Source organism: Octopus sinensis, linkage group LG2 (genome assembly GCF_006345805.1).
Source record: "Octopus sinensis linkage group LG2, ASM634580v1, whole genome shotgun sequence".
Lineage (NCBI taxonomy): Eukaryota > Metazoa > Mollusca > Cephalopoda > Octopoda > Octopodidae > Octopus > Octopus sinensis.
Genome location: NC_042998.1, coordinates 194,153,681 through 194,173,936, shown reverse-complemented (window position 1 = coordinate 194,173,936; position 20,256 = coordinate 194,153,681). Strand labels below are relative to the sequence as shown.

Genomic DNA, 20,256 nt, shown 5'->3' with positions numbered 1-20,256 from the left:
CTTTTAGGAGGATTGCCGGGAATCCATCGGGGCCAGTAGCTGAGTCTGTTTTCATTTCATCTATAGCCTTGGTTACATCGTCTTCCTTTATATCGATGTAATCTATCGTCGCCGCCTCTGATTTTATATCTGCAGTGGTAAAAAGTCAGTTGGATTGGTGATTTGGAGATGCCCAAGGGGTGGAGTGAAAACACTCTTGAATTGCTCATTCAGTATTTCACTTACCCTCATTGGTTTTCCTGTAAGTGTGCCATCCTTTTCGAGGAGTGGCCCTATTCTACAGTGCACTGTAGCTGTTTCTTTGGCATACCTGTAGAAAGCTCTGGGGTTAGATTTTATGTTTTCTATAGCCCAGGCTTCTTTGTCTGCTCTTTCTTTTTCATGGGAGAGTTGCAGACATTTTTCGATTTCCAACAGTTTTATTTTTAGGCGGGACTTTTCACTGCTTTCAATCTGTTTGTTTAGGCGATTTGAAAATTTCGTACGCCGTCTCATTAAAATTTTCCTCTCTCTGGGGATTTTGTTCTTGTGTACAGTGGCCTTTCTCTCTGGGACACATTTGTAGCATATGGCTTGCATTACAGACATGAATTGTTGAAGTTTCACGTCGATGTCTGGCGAGGAGAGACATTTAGGCCAGTTTTGTTTGAGGATCTCTTCTCATTTGTTTCCTTCCAGTTTGCCTTATGGTAGTTCAAGCTGGAAAGATTTTGAGGGTTTCTTGTAGGCTGCATGTCCGTGCTCTCTTTTGGCCCGTACATGGTCAGCTCTATCATGTTGTGATCCGAGAGTAGTGTCGGTGTCACTTTCACATTATGGATGAGATCCATGTCATTTGTGAAGCAGAGATCCAGTGTGTTACCTGCCCTGGTTGGTTGGAGTATTACCTGCTCCATGTACAGGGTGTTGATGAGGTTCAGGAGGGACCTCGCCTGTCCTCGTTCACATCTTGTCATTCCTGGGAGAGAAAGGCCCTCGGGCCATCTGACATTGGGCAGATTGAAGTCTCCCATAAGAAGCACACCTATGTGTTGTTCTAATGTGGTTAGAATTTCTTCTATTTTTATAAGGCAGTCTTCAAACTTGCCCACATGGCTTGGGGCATCTGGAGGGCGATATGTAGCACACACAACTATATCAAGTTGCCTAATATGTACAATTAGTGTGTCACACACCGAGTTTGAGTATGACAAGAGGACCTGGGGTGTGAGGTCCTCACGGATGTACATAGCAACACCTCCATGACTCCTTTCTTTCCTGTCGGTCCGTAGTACAGCATACTGTGGTATGTGTAACTCCGCATCTGCTATGTCCGGTTTCAGGTGCGTTTCTGTAAGTGCTATGCATAAGGCTTGATTGCATGCAACAAAGTCTCTCAGGAACGGGATCTTTGTCCTGTTACTGAGTGTTTGCAGTCCTCTGATGTTCAGTAGGAGTATCGAGGTGAGGTGTACGTTGTTGCCGGCGGTGTCCATCCTGTGTCTGTTTGCTGTGGTGGTCTGGTATATAGTGGGTAGTCCCACCTGCGGGCTTGGGTTTGATGACAGTTTAAAAATAGTATATGACAGTTTAAAAATATATATATTTTATATATATATATATACATACACACACATATGCATATATGGGTACAGGACGTCACCAACAGTAAACAACATGAAAAACGCAAGCAAACAAATGAGTTCAATACGCAAACAACGAGAGAAACAAATGGAAAACAGGACAAATAACACAAAGAACGACCCTTCATCAGTTGCCGGTTGTCTCTACTCCTCATTTCAAGCACTGAACGACAATATGAGACTTCGAAGACAGTTGCTCCCATAAGTACCAAAATAAAATTTTGGATTTTTGGGAACAAAAGCAGGACAGTGGAGACATACAAGGAAACCGAACAAAAACAAACATGGAGGGTCGTTAGACCAGAACGAGGGTAAAATAGCGAACGCTGGAGAAATATTTTCTTTGAAAAGGGAAAAGATAGAAGAGAGAGATATAATACTCCAGTCCTTAGGACAGTCCTGAAGGAATAGAAAGATGATCACGTGTGGAAAAGAAAGATAGACGATGGTCACGCGTGAGCAACGAGAGAGAGAGAAAAGAGAAAGAGGAGGAACCTCCATGTTTGTTTTCGTTCGGTTTCCTTGATTGATATACCAATCATCACTACAAAAATATGGCACCTCATTTCATTGCTATTTAAAGGAGAACTGGAAGTGGTATTTGGACGATTGCTTTATACTTTGGAAAGATAGCATGGACAAACTCCTCGATTTCAAAATATGCTTAACAATATTAATAGCAACATACAATTCACCATGGAGCACAACAGTTAACAACTCCCTTTTCTTGACATCCTAATTAAAATAGTCAATAACCATATCGAAACAGACATCTTCTATAGACCCACAAATTCTAAACAATACCTATTATTCAACTCATGCCACCCCAAACACATAAAAATTAATATACCTTATAATCTAGCGAAAAGAATCTGTACCATAGTTTCAGACACCAATACTCGGGAACGAAGACTCTTTGAACTCAGATCAATACTAATTAAAAGACATTACCCAATATCATTAATAAATGATGGCATTAAACGAGTTAAGGAAATAGATATACGAACATTAAGGGAAGTCAACCGAAATACTACACCAGACTTAAAAATACTCCCATTCATCTCCACACATAACCCTAGAAACAATGAAGCCTTCAACATTATCATTCAAAATCTTCCCATTCTTACTGGAGATAAAACAATGAACAAAATTTTAAGCTCACACAAAATTATCAAAAGCAAAATGCAACCGAAATCATTGGAAAAAAATATTAACCAGCACAAGGCTATATCCAATAACAACGGAACCAAAAGTGAAAAAATGTGGTCGGCCTAACTGTGGTAATGCCCCCACCTTTTGGAGGGTTCAGAGTTCCACTTTAAACAAGGTGAAATATCTAAGATTAAATCAAATTTCACTTGTGCCTCGGAAAACCTAATCTATGCCATTACATGCTTGGGGTGTGGTAATCATTATATTGGCCAAATAGGAATATCACTCCATCGAAGAACCACTCTCGACAACAAATAAATCCGCCACCCACAATACAGACATTTACAGGTCAGTGAACACATAGAAAGGTGTGCTAGGAACCTTAATCCTAATTTCCGAATTTTCCCCTCCTATCAATATTCATAGAACACCTCAGTACAGCAAACAATGAATAAAGAGGCAACTTTCATCAATAAATATCTTCCACAACTCATAATATATATATATTATTTGATTGGGCGCCACGCATCCATTTCCAAGTAAGTCATATAAACATGTACATACTTGTTTAGGTGTTTATACATTGGTGAGTGCAATTCCATATACGCGTGTATATGCGCGTGCATATATATATATATATATATATATATATATATATATATATATATATATATATATATATATATATAGGGGAGAATTCACAAAAAATACAAAAGACGAAGACAGGTGGTGTAGAAAACAAACAGATGTATTAGTATAACGCTCAATAATAGAATAAGTCTTTTACTTTTCGAGCCTACGCTCTTCCACAGAAAGGAACACAGAAAGAAACAAGGAGAGAAAAAATGTGTGTAGTGGCTAGCGATATATATATATATATATATATATATTTATATCGCTAGCCACTACACACATTTTGTATTTTTTTGTGAATTCTCCCCTAGATAGATAGATAGATAGATAGATAGATAGATAGATAGATAGATAGATAGATAGATAGATAGGTATAGATGGTGACTATATACATAGCGTCATATAAACATATACATACATACGTAAAAACTTTATTCTACTTCTTTTACTAATAGTGTATATTTCAGTAAGCTTGTTGTGCCAGTAAGCTTATTGCATCTGTGCCATTTTTACCTGTGTCATTTTTACCGTGCTATTATTACCGTTCACCGTCTAAGAAATATTTGATAATTTTGTGTTTGGTATCATTTTAGTTTTCATTCAAGCCTAGTTTAAAATCTTTCTGACAAATATATAAAGCACTTAACAGCTGCAGTATCGAAAGTGCCTCATGGTTGATAGATCAAGGTACAGCTGTTAGCTACGGTTTAACATATAAAGCTCATCCTGGCTAAGAACTACAATCCAACAATATCATGGTTATACAAACATACATACATATATGCATACACACTCACAAACATACACCTATACATGTATCTTATATGTATTGTGGAGGCACATGGCCTAGTGGTTAGAGCAGCGGACTCGCGATCGAGGGATCGCGGGTTCGAATCTCAGACGATGTGTGTTTATGAGCGAAACACATAAGCTCCACGCGGCTCCGACAGAAGGTAATGATGAATTTCTGCTGACTCTTTCGCCACAACTTTCTCTCACTCTTTCCTCCTGCTTCTTGCAGTTCACCTGCGACGTATCGGCGTCCCGTCCTGGTGGGGAACCTGTACGCCAAGGAAACCGAGAAACCGGCCCTTATGAGCCAGACGTGGCTCGAGAAGGAACAATCTTATATGTATTCATACATATATGCACACACCTACACACACAACGCACACAACACACACACACACACACACCACACACACACACACACACACACTCACACACACACAGAGTTTCATAATGTATGAAGAAAGCGAGTATGGTGAAAATGATTATGGTTGACGTCACGTTCATTTTGAAATAGATACGGTTCTTTGCGGTTTCAAGTAAAATTTACAAGATCAACGGCTGATTTGCAAGGTCTGTACATTTAAAACACTCTGGGTCATTTCTCACGCACACGCGCACACAAACACAGCCACACACAGATACTCATTAAAGCAGCTATTGACATATAGACACAATATACATACGCACACATATGTTCATTTTCAAAATATATGCTACGAGAAGACAATCGGAGAATATACCAATAGGAACTCAGTTTACGAGGGGTTACATTTAGAGAGATTCAGTTTAATACAATTCAATTTTTATTGGCTCAAAAAGCAAAAGCAAGGCCATGTAGGGGGACAGGGAGTTATGTACAGGGAGGGTGGTCATACAAAGAGTTCAGGCCATTTCCGGTCAAGAGAGACTTTGAACCGAGCGGTCGTCGGCATCTTCACTATCTCGTCCGGCAGCTTATTCCACGGATCCGCAACCCGGACGGGGAATGCCCCTCCCCTTCGATTGAGATGAAATCGTAGTAGATAGAGCTTTTCGGAGTCACCCCGCAGCCCACGCTCTGGAGCAGGAGTGAAGAACAGCTCTTTCGAGAGGTTACACTTCCCGCTTATGATGTGAGCGAGAATGAGATCAGCACGGCGTCGTCGTTTTTCGAGAGAATAAAGGTCGAGCGTCTTCAGCCTTTCTTCATGAGACAAATGCTTGAGACCAAGAACCATGCGGGTAGCCAGCTTCTGGACTCTCTCGAGATTATGTATGTCTTTGAGGAGATAAGGAGAAGAGGCTTGAATCCCGTACTCCAATATGGGTCTCACCAGCGTGACATAGAGATGGCGATACTCTCATTGATACGAAATTAAGAGGGAGCCTCGGTGTGTTCCTTCGACCTACAAAAAATAACTCTCAAATTCCTTCAAAGCACTCTCTACTGTTTTTACAAATGGACTCTTTAAAATTGTAGTCTCTCATCTACTCAAAGAAAGGATGGCCGCACGTAGAACTCTTTCATAGTAGATCTCTGTTCAAGTAGGTCAGATTTGGGTCTAAGCCTCAATAAAATCTACCCACTTCTCGAGGTATAGTCACACTTCAATCTGCCAGACTTCAATAAGGAAAGTGTGCAAAATCTATCACTATTTAACTATTGTGTGTCCTCATTCACAATATGACATTAGTTATCAAGGAGAAAATAGAGAGATAAAGTTATATTATTTGATGTGGTGAGGTGGACAAAAACGCAAATGAATAAAAAGAAAGAAAGAAAATTAATAAATTAATAAATAAAAGATAAATGCAATAAAATAGAAAATAAATAAATAAATAAAAAGATAAACAGAAGTGAAACAAATAACTAGATATTTCCCTGTGCAAACTTAGACGAAAAGAATACCGTTAATTTGTGCACAGAGTATATAGAGTAAGGTGAAGTATATGACCAGCTTTTATATTAGGTCGTGATGGTAGCTTCATTTGAACCGGAAGTAGAAGCTAACTTTTGGTGACACCTTTGTATAATAGGGGCATTCAAAATGGAGGTAACAAAACGTTTTATTGTTAAATGTATGAAAGGAAGTAGAGTACGACATGAAGCAGTAGGCAGGCTAGGAGTTTAGTTCGGTAATCTGTGTTACTGTGATAGTGTGAATGTTTTGGCAATAATGACAAACTTATTGTTCAAAATCAAAGCTTTTGGTTTTTGTATTCTCTGTCTGTCAGTCTGAGTATGTCATTCTCTCTCTCTCTCTCTCTCTCTCTCTCTCTCTTCTCTCTCTCTCTCTCTCCTCTCTCTCTCTTGTCCCATTCACTCATTCACTCAATCACTCACTCACTTTCTCTCTCTTCACTTTCAATCTTTCCTTTTCTCTCTCCCAATCTCGCTGTAGTCGATTTCTCTAAGCTTGTTAGGTTGAAGTTGTTGATCAAGATTTTGAAACTATGGCACGAAAACAAAAATTATCTAATGCAGAGATGTCTATCTGCTTGTCTACACATACACACAAACAAACAAACAAACATACGTACATACATACATTCATGCATACATACATACAAACATACATACATACGTACATACATACATACATACATTCATGCATACATACATACATGCATACATACATATATACATTCATGCATACATACATTCATACATACATACATACATACATACATACATTCATGCATACATACATACATACATACATACATACATACATACATACATTCATTCATACATACATACATACATACATACATACATACATACATACATTCATACATACATTCATACATACATACATACATACATACATTCATTCATTCATACATACATACATACATACATACATACATACATACACACATACATACATTCATACATACATTCATGCATACATACATACATTCATACATACATACATACATACATACATACATACATACATACATTCATGCATACATACATACATACATTCATGCATACATACATACAATATATATATATGTAAATTTGTTTGCATGTACACACACACACAAACACATACAAACACATACACACACACACGAACCACACACACACACACACATACAATATATATATACTCTTTAACTCTTTTACTTGTTTCAGTCATTTGACTGCGGCCATGTTGGAGCACCGCCTTTAGTCGAACAAATCGACCCCAAGACTTATTCTTTGTAAGCCTAGTACTTATTTTATTGATCTCTTTTGCCGAACAGCTAACTTACGGGGACATAAACACACTAACATAGGTTGTCAAGCGATGGTGGGGGATAAACACAGATACACAAACACATTCTTCTCTGAGGGCACAAAAACCACACTCAGCTTCAGGTCAAACTCGGCAGTTAGCTCGCCCAGAATTCCCAGACGGCATTTTATCAGCATCTCTGCACCATCTTTGGTTCGCACCCGCCATTCGCCTGTGACCATCACGAAATATAACATGTTTCAACACACGGTTTCACATCAAGAGACTTGCAACACAAATTCATAAACGTACATATATGTACATATATATACATACATGGCTCAGTGGTTAGAGCGTCGAGTTTACGATCGTAAGATTGTGAGTTCGAATCCCGGACCGGGCTGCGTGTTGTGTTCTTGAGCAAGACACTTTATTTCACGTTGCTCTAGTTCACTCAGCTGTAGAAATGAGTTGCGATGTCACTGGTGCAAAGCCATATTGGCCTTTCCCTTGGATAACACTGGTGGCGTGGAGATGGGAGGCCGGTATGCTTGGGCGACTGCTGGTCCTCCATAAGCAACCTTGCCCGGACTTGTGCATGGGAGGGTAACTTTCTAGGTGCAATCGCATGGTCAGTCATGACCGAAGGGGCTCTCAGCATTATGTGGGTATGTTCATAAATATTCCACATGTATGCATGGATGCATGGATGTATATAGGTATGTGTTATGTATGTTATATAATATTATTTCTAGATTTCTTGCCAATAGAGTAAGAACAGATTTTTAGATCCCCTTAATGGAGTTTTTTTATTTTATGTGTTGCATGTCTATATGTACTAATATGCTAAACTTTTGGAAAGGCTTACATATTTTGACAGTTCCATCCATGGCTTGTGTCTGCAGTCTTCTAATTAGTTTTCTCCGGTCTGCTTTTGCGAACCCTGTCCATGCATGCAAGTATGTATGAATATTTGTGTGGGGGGGGGGGTTTGCGTGCGTGCGCGTGTGAATGTAAGAGTTGGATACATCGTCGGTCTCGATGATGACGTTCAGTCATTCGACCAACTGAATTCCTATTCGTAAAAGCAATTGAGAATCAAGCAGGCACGTTTACCTTTTAAGTAATTCTCGGGTCGAATCACAGTGATTAGGCTGGAAAACACGGAATATCCTTACACCGCAGACTTCTTTAGACTATACCGAAATATAGACGCCAAAAGATTAATTACCTTTTGATTAGATATAGTAGGACTTCGTAAGGACAGGAATACACCAAAATTTAAAATGCGGTTTGAGGAGGCTACATATGTCTAATTTGAAAACAGTTTTTAAAAAATTTTTCAAGAACTTGCTTCCCAAAACCGAAGCACGCTTTATAAGCTCACGCAACTTATACATTAATCATAGGAAAGCAATTATTACCAGATAAAGATAGCTTACCATCAGCCATAAGCTTTTCTCTTATTTCCCAAGCGAAAATAGAAGGATTTTCTAATTTATATTCCTCGATTTTTGCCACAACATTTGGTGTGGCCACTTTAGGCTTGCTGCCACCAATTGTTCCATATCGACCGGAAAATATGGCTGGGTCGCAAAATCCGCCTGTAAAATAAATAAATAAATAAATAAAATAAATATAAATACATATGATATTTATGTGTTTGTATGCACAAATACATGGATACGTATAGGTATAAACTCTCCCTTCTTCCCTCCTTCTCTCCTTCTCTCCTTCCCTCCCTCTCTCCTTCTATACCTCCCTCCCTCTCTCTTTCCCTCTCTCTTTCCCTCCCTCCTTCCCCCCTCTCTCTCTCCTTCCCTCCCTCTCTCCTTCCCTCCCTCTCTTCTTCCCTCCCTCTCTCCTTCTATCCCTCCCTCCCTCTCTCCTTCCCTCCCTCCTCCCCTCTCTCCTTCTATCCCTCCCTCCCTCTCTCCTTCCCTCCCTCCTCCCTCTCTCCTTCCCCCATCTCTCCTCCCTCCCTCCCTCCTCACACGCACACACAAATGCGATTCAGTTGAATTAGGTACTTTAACTGAGGTACCCCGTTAGGTCGAAACATTGTATCTGACAATCCACGAGCGTTCACAGCAAAGCCCTGTGTTTTTAACACGTCAGACTCTTTGAGATGTTTCTCTAAGACAAAATATTACTGCTAGTGCCGTTCTACGTTCTACACACACAGACACACACACAACACACGCGCACACACACACATGCGCGCACATGCACGCACACATACATAGGCACTTTAGTCTAAAGTGGTTTCCAGTCCGTTTATTAATATACATGCATATACATATAAATATACATGTGTGTGTATGTCTATATGTGTGTGCTTACATGCATTCATACATACATATATACATACATGCATACACACACACACATATATACATAGATACATATATATATGTATATATATATATATATATATATATATATATATATATATGTATATATATATGCATGTATATATATATATGTATATATATATACGCACACATATACATACATACATATATGTATGTGTGTATGTATCCATGTGGCTATGTATGCATGCGCCTATGTGTGTGATATAGAGGGTTACATATCTGACCAAGTTTTCAAGTCTTTTGGTTGACAGCGCACATTAGGTGACCGTTAAGAAATTTGCTGACGTGCGTAGTCAGTCAGTCGTTCGTTTACCGAAATCTTGTTCACATAATCAAATGCCCTTTGCCTTACATATAACATATTTATATATTAGATTCGACATACATTTAATACAATCGTGTAATGAGCAATTCTATGTTTGCCCCACAAAATATTCAAAACCTCTCGATATCTATATATGGAAGGACTCATTTAAAACTCTGTTGGACTTTTGGACTTTACTCAAAGGATATTGGAATATTGCATATATACCGTTATGCCTAAAAAATGGATTTACAACTTCAATACCCATACATATATTGCATCTATTTTCTTTCCTCCACCTCACTCTCTATTTTGTATCACATCTAAACTAACTATGACTTAACCATCCTCTCACACCGTCTCCGATAAAGGGATCTAATTAATATATATCCTAGAAACAGCTGTAAGACCTAAATGCTCTAATATCTATACAGCCTTGGTTTTTAATCTTATTACGCAAACAATTCTTATATATATATATATATATATATATATATATATATATATATATATATATATATATATATATATATATATATATACATGTGTGTGTGTGTGTGTGTGCGCGCGTGTAGATAACATGATAGGTAGACCAGTGGTTTATAAAATTAACTAACATTGTACAGCAAATTTAGATTCCCCGCCATCTTTTTTGCTTTGAGAACGAGCTTTTTTCTGTTAACCGAAAATTATATTCTACAGTTGTCGATCATATTTTCAGTTAGGTTATACTGCTTACTGTGATAAACTGTTAATTGATAGCATATTATTATCTGTTATTAAACTAAATGGTTTTGTATCTATAATGGAGTTAATGAATACCAACCACTGTTGCTTAATAATGGAAAATACGTAAACATTTTTTATATATTACAATTGAATATTATGAATCATACAGTTGTATGACAGTCATAGGATGTAAACACATACTCATTAGATATAAAATGTGATTCAATATTTATGAAATCTTTTCTTAAATTGGTTAGGTGTCTAACAGTATGCATAATTATAAACACATGGATAATAAGTATATAGAAATTAATTCTAAAGTTATAAAAGTCGGTCAAAGAATCTTTTAAAATTATATCCTCAGTTAAAAATTTAAAAAATAGATATTTTTTATACCAATTTAAATTTAAGTAAAAATGATAAGGCAATTTATAATAATAGAAGGGAAATAACCCACATTGATTCCTTTTCTAATCCAAATAATAATAATAATAATAATAATAATAATATAATAATAATAATAATAATAGTAATAATATAATAATAATAATAATAATAATAATAATAATAATAATAATAATGATGATGATGATGATGATGATGAAAATCAAAATAAAAGAAATGATAAAAGTAAGAATAGTATAAAGATATTAATAAAAATTGTGATTGCAGGATTAAAGAAAATTGTAAACTTAATAATAACTGTAAACAAGACAACCAGGTATATAGGAGTGTAGTTGAATTTATTACATAAGTCCAACTGAAACTCACTTGAAACGGAGAATTGCGAACCATGAGATTTGTTTTAGAAATAAGCATAAAATCAATAATACTAATCTCAGCAAATTTATATGGATGTCAAAAGATAATGGGAAAAATTATAGAATTAATTGAGAGGTTGTAAATCATGCCAGAACTTATCAAAGTTCAGACAGGAAATGTCAATTATGCGCAGAAGAAATTTTTCAAATAAAATCTAAACATAGATTAACTCTACGAAAGAAAATATTTTAGTTTGTTGTCACTACTCGAAGTATGCTTTTAGAAAATTTAATGAATAAATAAATAAATAAATAAATATATAAATAAATAACAAAACTAACATTAGACATATAAGCATGAAATATATAATATCTAAACACAAATTAATTAACTCAGGAAGAGTGAATATTTTAACTTGTTGGAACTAACCTAAGTATATTTTAGAAAATTTAATAAAAATTAATAAATAAAAATAGAAATAAACATTAATGATATAAATATAATATGATACAATTGCAGCGTGGAAGGTGTTTATAAGCCATTTAAAGACGCACAAAAACCGTTAGATTCACTCCAACATTTAAATTTGATTTGCCAAAATATTTTCGTCGCTTTGAGACGAAATTCCGTGCTGCATCAGATGCAGTTTTTGTGTGTTTTTAAATGGCTTATAAACATCTTCCACGCTGCAATTGTTTTTGGTTCAGCACACGATCTCAGATCAGTTCACTTGCTATGCAAGTACATCTCCATAACATAATATAATAAGTATAACTTAATTTACAAACATAGGATAAAAATAATATAAATATAAATAATATATACTATATATTATGTAACATAATATTTAAATATCAATTTAATAATAATATTAAGTATTGATCTTTATTAATTAATCAGATAATATAATACATCTTATTTTAGATGCAAATATTATAAATCTATCGATAACACTAATCTTGATGACGTGATACACTTAATATATCTACGTAGTAATCTTAAATGCATGTAACGTAAACCCGCATACATATATGTGTTCTCTCTCCCACACACTTAAGTATATAATGTTATGTAGAATAAATTATGAATCAATAACTAAATACAAATATAATTACTTTACTAATCATCTTAATGTTTTATATTATAATAATTATGATTGACTTTTATGATTGATTTTTTAAAATGAATTAGATACAAGAATATAAGGGAATATATATATATATATATATATATAATATATATATATATATATATATATATATATATATATATATAGGGAGAATTCACGAAAAAAAAAACAAAAGACGAAGACAGGTGGTGTAGAAAACAAACATATGTATTAGTATAACGTTCGGGAACTGAAAATGTCTTCTACGTTTCGAGCCAACGTTCTTCTACAGAAAGGGACACAGAAAAAAACAAGGAGAGAAACAAGGAGAGAAAAAAAATGTGTGTAGTGGCCAACGATCTATCATGGCGACAGCCGGACAGAAGGGTCAAACAGGAGAGCGAAGAAGTAGGGGAGATAACAAAGTAAAAGTAATATATATATATATATATATATATATATATATTTGCTTTTGTTGCATGATACTTATTCTATTGGCATCTTTTGCCGAGCGGCTAAGTTACGGGGTCGTAAGCAAACCAACAAAGCTTGTCAAGTAGAACAAACACAAAGACACATGCACACACGCGCATACACACACGCACGCACGCACACGCGCGCGTATACGATGAACTTTCCGTTTACCAGATCCACTCATAAGGTCGGCCAAGGGCCACAGTAGAAGATACTTGCACAAGGTGCTGCACAGTGGGACTGAACTCAAAACCACATGATCGGGAGGCAAGCTTCTTAACCACACATCCACTCCTGTGCCTAACGTTTATTTTATTTTTGTATTTTTCGCAAATCAGAGGGCTAATAAGTTCATTTTGATAATTACGACCCCTCCTCATGGACGAAATCTTGACTCTACCCACGAAAAGGTATCAGTTTATACCATTTTTGTAAAATGGTGAAGGTGATAATTTTCTATGAAAGTCTGGCTTTTTTACTAACAGTATGACTTTCTTGACACAAAAATATACCTGTTGTCCTATTGATATCACTGAAATCAAGGGAGGCTTCGATAAATTCTGAACATATTGTGTACATCGCCATTGGTTCCGAAGATGAGCATTTAGTTTGGAAACTCCCAACCTTTTTAATACTGGGCCAGATCCAAAAACCTGGATGCTTTTAGGGGTTTGCACCAAAAATGTAAAACGCAAGTCAATTCAAGAAAATTTTATAATATTTATAGAGGGAAGTCCGTAGCAAAAAATAGTAGAGCAATGGAATTTAATGTGAAACTTGATTCTGCCTTCGAATTTCAACTAGTCTGTCGAATTTATGAACTTCAGTAAATAATTTTTGCTGAGCCAATCAAATATTAACAAAAATTAGCTAACACTTTGTTACTGATACGTTTGCGATCATTTATTTAGTGGAAGGACAAATACTTTTTAATGTATCTCACCAAAAGAATACGAAACATAGAAAATAATAAGACTCGAGGAAGACGAAAAGAAGTAATTGTTAAAATCATACGGAAGGGGGAAAATATTCCAAATCTATTTCTGTGAATTATTTATTTGTTTGTTTGCTTAAAATTGAAGAACGTCTGACAATAGTGCAGCTGTTTTATGAGTTATTTCTCAAGACAGTGCAATATTCTTGATGGCCACATTAATAGACACAGCTTCTTCTTTTACTCTCTCTTTTCTCTTCAAGGAAATAAAGTGGTTCTAGAATAGAGCCTGACTGACATTAATAGGTAACAGGTTGTGGGAGAGGGCAACACTCAATTAAATAAAGTAAAGATGGAACTGAAGATATTGAAAAGGAATGAAGCATTGTGTAGGTAATAATGATAGACAATAATCGTAACATTAGCTAGACAAGCAACCAATGCGCAGTCTGAGTAGATGATGGCTTTGACACAGGAAAGCCTATTGTGTTCTTGTGTCTATTGTACTTTCTATTATATTACTTTTCAAGCCCAATGAAAATTGATCGCTGATCAAGCCTGGCACCTGTTTGTCTGTTGTCTTTAAAATGTTTTTAGTGCTTTGGATTCCAGATTTCAGTGGCAAGGAGATTTATTCCATTCTCTCCAGATGGCAGTCGACTTAATAATTCAGATTCTCATAGACCACGTTAATGGAAATACATAACACTTTTATTTTCATCACAATATTTAGTGTGAATGCATACATAAACACACCACATTCTCATATACACACATGCACATATACACGTATACACATACACAGAAATACGCACGCACCTACATACGTATATGCAAATACATATATATCTAAATATGCACACAATACAAACATGCGCGCGCAGGCACACACACACACACACACACTCATAATATTGTGTTGTATCATTTGCTCACAATGTTATTTCCTTTTGATTTTTTAAAACAAAAATGCGCTAGTGTTTGTGTATTTATGCATGTGTGTTTGTGTGTGCGTGCGTGCGTGAACGAGACTAGAGTTTCACACTCTTACGATATTCGAATGAGTTCCCACCCGATCATGGTCGTGCCATGAAACTTGTGTCACAAGACAAGGGAACTCAGATAAATCCCATATTCGGCAGCATGTGCTGACGTCTCCATTTTCCTTTTGTCAAAAACTAGATATTTGGAATACACACACACACACATGCACACACACACACACACACACCACACACACACACACACACACACACACACACACACACACGTGCGTGCGTGCCTTTTTCTTTTTATATTTATTGGTCTCGCATGTGTTAGCACCACAAGGGTACCAACACATACGAGACCAATGGGATCGCTGCTGCAGAAGACCGCAGACAAACCAGGAAGAACAGAGCTAACAACCCTGTAGCAAGCGCTACCATGTCCTGTCCACGCTGTCAAAGACTCTTTCGGGCGCAGATTGGCCTCACTAGCCATCTACTGACTCACAAAACAAGCCCACACCAGGATGACTTGATGGTCTTCGTTGCATCGACGGACAGACTGCATACCTTCTAGAATGAAGGAGTTGGGTTTTAGCAAAGAATCAATAGTTACATCGTAGGAGTTTGTATAACAACAATGGTAATTGCTACGCATATTTTTACTGTTCTATGTACAGATTGTATCAGTAAAATTCGCGTCAGCCGGTCTCATTCTTTACTTGAAAAGTCTAGTTCTTTGTAACAAGGGTGCAGAAGTTGCACATTTCGAAGCAGTTATCCAAACATATTCCCCTTGGTGATTTTGGAAGTGGTGTTCACATTTGTGGAGCAACTAACTGCTATAACTGTACTTAACTTTTTTGTATCCCACAAAAGCTGTCGGCTTAGCCACTTTTGTACTTGGTACATGTTTTGATGGGGATATTGCGCCAGTATTACTTCAACTGATATGTATGTATGTATGTATGTATGTATGTATGTATGTATGTATGTATGTATGTATGTATGTATGTATGTATGTATGTATGTATGTGTGTGTGTGTATGTATGTATGTATGTATGTATGTATGTATGTATGTTATGTCAGGTCACTTTCGAGTGCTACTGGTAACATGTAACCAGTACAACCTGTTGCATGGTCGGGTCGTCGGCGACTAAACCGGCAACCCCGCCAAGCTTGCTTGGTGAGGAGGGTATTTATTGGATGGACACCCTGCGGGATGAAAAACAAAACCCGTCAAAGGGCGGAGGAACTCTTGAGAGTCAACGGCCATCCAATAAATGTCTTAAGGCTGTATCATGCGCGGGGACATAGAAATAATCGGACTGAATACCCGATCGCGCGGTTAAACCATTGGGAGTGAAGGACTCCTAGCCTTTGTTAGGGCATCCTTGTAGGAGAAGGTAACTCAGGTAACTGGGATAACTCCGAGATAAAACCTGCGGCTCAGTGGTTACCGATGATGTTGACTTGTTCTTCTTTTCGGATTATGGCTGTTGTTGCTTAGTGAGTGGGATTGACTCAGTGCACAGCCTTTCTTCACTTTAAAAAAAATCTTCTTGCACAGGCATTGCACGATAACAACATTGATTAAGCTTCGTGCAATGGCCATACTCGATATGTATGTATGTATGCATGTATGTATGTATGTATGTATGTATGTATGTATGTATGTATGCATGTATGTATGTATGTATGTATGTATGTATGTATGTATGTATGTATGCATGTATGTATGTATGTATGTATGTATGTTTGTATGTATGTATGTATGTATGTATGTATGTATGTATGTATGTATGTATGTATGCATGCATGTATGTATTCTGTAGCAGAAATATTGTCCATATTTATTCAAGGGCAATCTTTTCTGCGGATAACATTGTGAATTATTCTTATCAATGACATAATGTCACCGTGGGAGATAGTACCTTGATGACATGTTTGTGTACTTGCTGGTTTCATACGAACATACATATATATATATGCGTACATAACACACATATACACACATATAAGTATATAAATGGATATTTTGATTCTACAGAAATATGGAAGATGAAGGCTAAACGAAACTTCTTTAATAAGTGCGAAGAAAGAAAGGTGCATTTCTGTGGTCACTCGACCAGCTAAAAAATCAACAAAAATGTCTCTCCTACCATACCCTTATTAACTGGGGGCTGCCCAGCTTGAGGTGGGCAGTAGCTAACCAATAGGACACGGAAGTCCCTCCCACCGGCAGAGGTAACCCGTAGCGTCCATATTTTACGCCAATCTGAATGGACTTATCACTCGTAACTGTTACCTCCCGTGTTGTTTCTGCAGCTTTTTACAGCAGCACTGAAGTGTCCTCTCCAGTTTTGCGCAGGCCTGGGCTATAGATAAGAAAGTCCTGGGTAGCCCAATCGTCAGATCAACTATCGATATGATATTCTCCATACGCCAACTTCAGGAGAAGTCCAGAGAGCAGAAAATGCCATTATATATGGCCTTCATTGATCTAACAAAGGCTTTTGACTCGGTAAGCAGAACAGGCCTCTTCCTCCTGCTCCAAAAAATCGGTTCCACCAAAGCTGAGGATCATCAGTCTTTCCATGATGACATGCAAGGCACCATACAGCACAACGGTTCAACATCAGCCGCCTTCCAAATAAAAAACGGGGTAAAGCAAGGCTGTGTCCTCGCTCCTACATTGTTTGGCATCTTCTTCTCACTCTTGCTGTCACATGCCTTTCAGACATCAGATGATGGAGTGTTTCTGCACAGTAGAAGTGACGGGAAACTGTTCAATCTCTCGCGCTTGCGTGCCAAGACCAAAATCAGAAACGTCCTGATCAGGAGATGTTATTTTGATGATGCCGCTCTGGTAACACACACAGAAGAAGCCCTCCAAAGGCTCATTAACTGTTTTGAGCAAGCATGTAACGACTTTGGCTTAGCTATCAGCCTTAAGAAGACCAACATCATGGGCCAGGCTACATCGGACATCCCAAACATACATATTGGAGACCACAGATTACAAGAGGTGGAGAAGTTTACCTATCTGGGCTCTACCGTCACCTACAACCTATCCCTTGACGCTGAGCTCAATATACGCATTGGCAAGGCAGCTGCTGCGATGGCCCAACTCTCCAAACGGGCTTGGGACAACAATAAGCTGACCAAGACCACAAAAATGAAGATCTACCAGGCATGTGTACTCAGCACTCTACTGTATGGAAGCGAGACCTGGACGCTATACACACGCCAAGAGCGTCGCCTAAACATCTTTCACCTGCGCTGCCTCCGAAAAATCCTCCACATCAAATGGCAGAATCATATCCCCAACAAAGATGTCCTCAGGCAAGCAGGAATACCAAGCATGTTTGCACTCCTCACACAAAGACGTATGAGATGGCTTGGGCATGTTAGCCGTATGAAAGATGGCAGAATCCCCAAGGACATACTCTACGGAGAGCTTGCTAGGGGTACTAGGTCTGTGGGTAGACCGATCTTACGTTACAAGGATGTTTGCAAAAGGGATATGAAGGCCTGCAACATCAACATTAGCGGTTGGGAGGCAGTCGCCGGCAACCTGGAGAATGGCGACGTACAGTAAAAGAGGGTATACAGAGGAGTGACAGAAAGAGAGAGGAGAAATGGAAAGAAAGGAAGAGACATAAACAAGAGACCATGGCACTACAACCAGCCAGGAACAGTCTTCGCTACATTTGCAGTACCTGCCAGAGGGAGTGTTTGTCCAGGATAGGACTACACAGCCACAGCAAGAAATGTAACAGGAAATAAAATATAACAGCCGAGACAGAAAGGATGCCAAACAAAAACCATACCCTATCGTCTTAAAGAAGGCTGAATAAAGTACTTTTAGATATACTAGCCTAAAAACATAGAAAGACGTGCTTGTCATGGCAGGAACATCCCTCAATGACCAATATTATTTTAATCATATCGGCAGGTACGGGAGACAAGTTCAGCATGTTTCGGTCATCTTAAACCTCCTTAGCGTAGCGATGACTTCATCAGATTTAACGAAATAGCGATGAGAGAATAACTAAAATAGCAATTTAGAAAAATAATATCTGAAGAAATTTGCTCAGAGACATCATTATCACAAAACACAATCGTTAAGCTAGTGTTGATGTATTTTCTTCATCACATAATTTATTGATTCTCATACTCTATGACGCCCATTACATCATATATGTTAATGTTTGTCTGTATAAATATAACAATTGCAGCGTGGAAGGTGTTTATAAGCCATTTAAGAAACACACAAAACCGTTAGATTCATTTCAACATGTAAATTTAATTTGTCAAAATATTTTCGTCGCTTTGGGACCGCGACCTGTTCACTGACAAAGCTTCATGCTGCATTTGTCAGTGAACAGCTTTGTCAGTGAACAGCTTTGTCAGTGAACAGCTTTGTCAGTGAACAGCTTTGTCAGTGAACAGGTCGCGGTCTCAAAGCGACGAAAATATTTTGACGAATTAAATTTATATGTTGAAGTGAATCTAACGGTTTTTGTGTGTTTCTTAAATGGCTTATAAACACCTTCCACGCTGCAATTGTTTCCGTTCCAGCACATGATCTCAGATCAAGTCACTCGCTATGCAAGTACATCTGTATAAATATACTTACCGATAAAACGAGGAAGCAGTTCTGCTGAGAGACATATCTGACGAGAGAGACCTGCGTTGAGGAAAGCGGCGTTCTGTAAGGAAGGATGTGTGGAGGTTATGCCGCTCATGGACGATAAAAACGGGTTGGCATTGGCACCATGGAACGATGAAAGGTTTCCGGTAGGAATACTGAATGAATGACGGACAGCTTCAGATGACAGAGGCGGTGGTGGTGGTGGTGGCGGTGGAGGCAGCGGTGGTGGTGGTGGAGGTGGCGGTGGGGGAGTATGATGGTTGCTGTCACTGTTGTTAATTACTTCGTCTTCTGCCATAATTCCGTTGAGCTAAAAGAGGGGTTTTCCCTTGAGAAATGGAAAATAAAAATTTATGTAAGAACATTACGTTTATTTTAAAAGTGAGGGAACACGAACAGTGCTCATGAATAACCATTGCAGGTTGTCCCAGACATGTCAAATTCGTGTAGCGGATACAGAAGATAAATTTCAGCATGCAAACACACACGCACACATGTACATCTGTATGTATCTCTCTCTC

At 37.7% G+C, this 20,256-nt stretch overlaps 1 protein-coding gene across 1 annotated transcript in view; it reads right to left on the bottom strand.

Annotated features, from left to right (window-relative positions):
- LOC115227149 (paired box protein Pax-6) overlaps positions 1-20,256 on the bottom strand; it is a 58,038-nt gene that overhangs the window by 22,103 nt on the left and 15,679 nt on the right. Inside the window, exons 2-3 of the mRNA XM_029798065.2 lie at positions 19,721-20,063; positions 8,848-9,009 (exon numbers count right to left, since the gene is read on the bottom strand). Of these exons, the coding sequence (XP_029653925.1) occupies positions 8,848-9,009; positions 19,721-20,033 (475 nt within the window). The 5' untranslated portion in view covers positions 20,034-20,063. The remainder of the gene's footprint in view (positions 1-8,847; positions 9,010-19,720; positions 20,064-20,256) is intronic.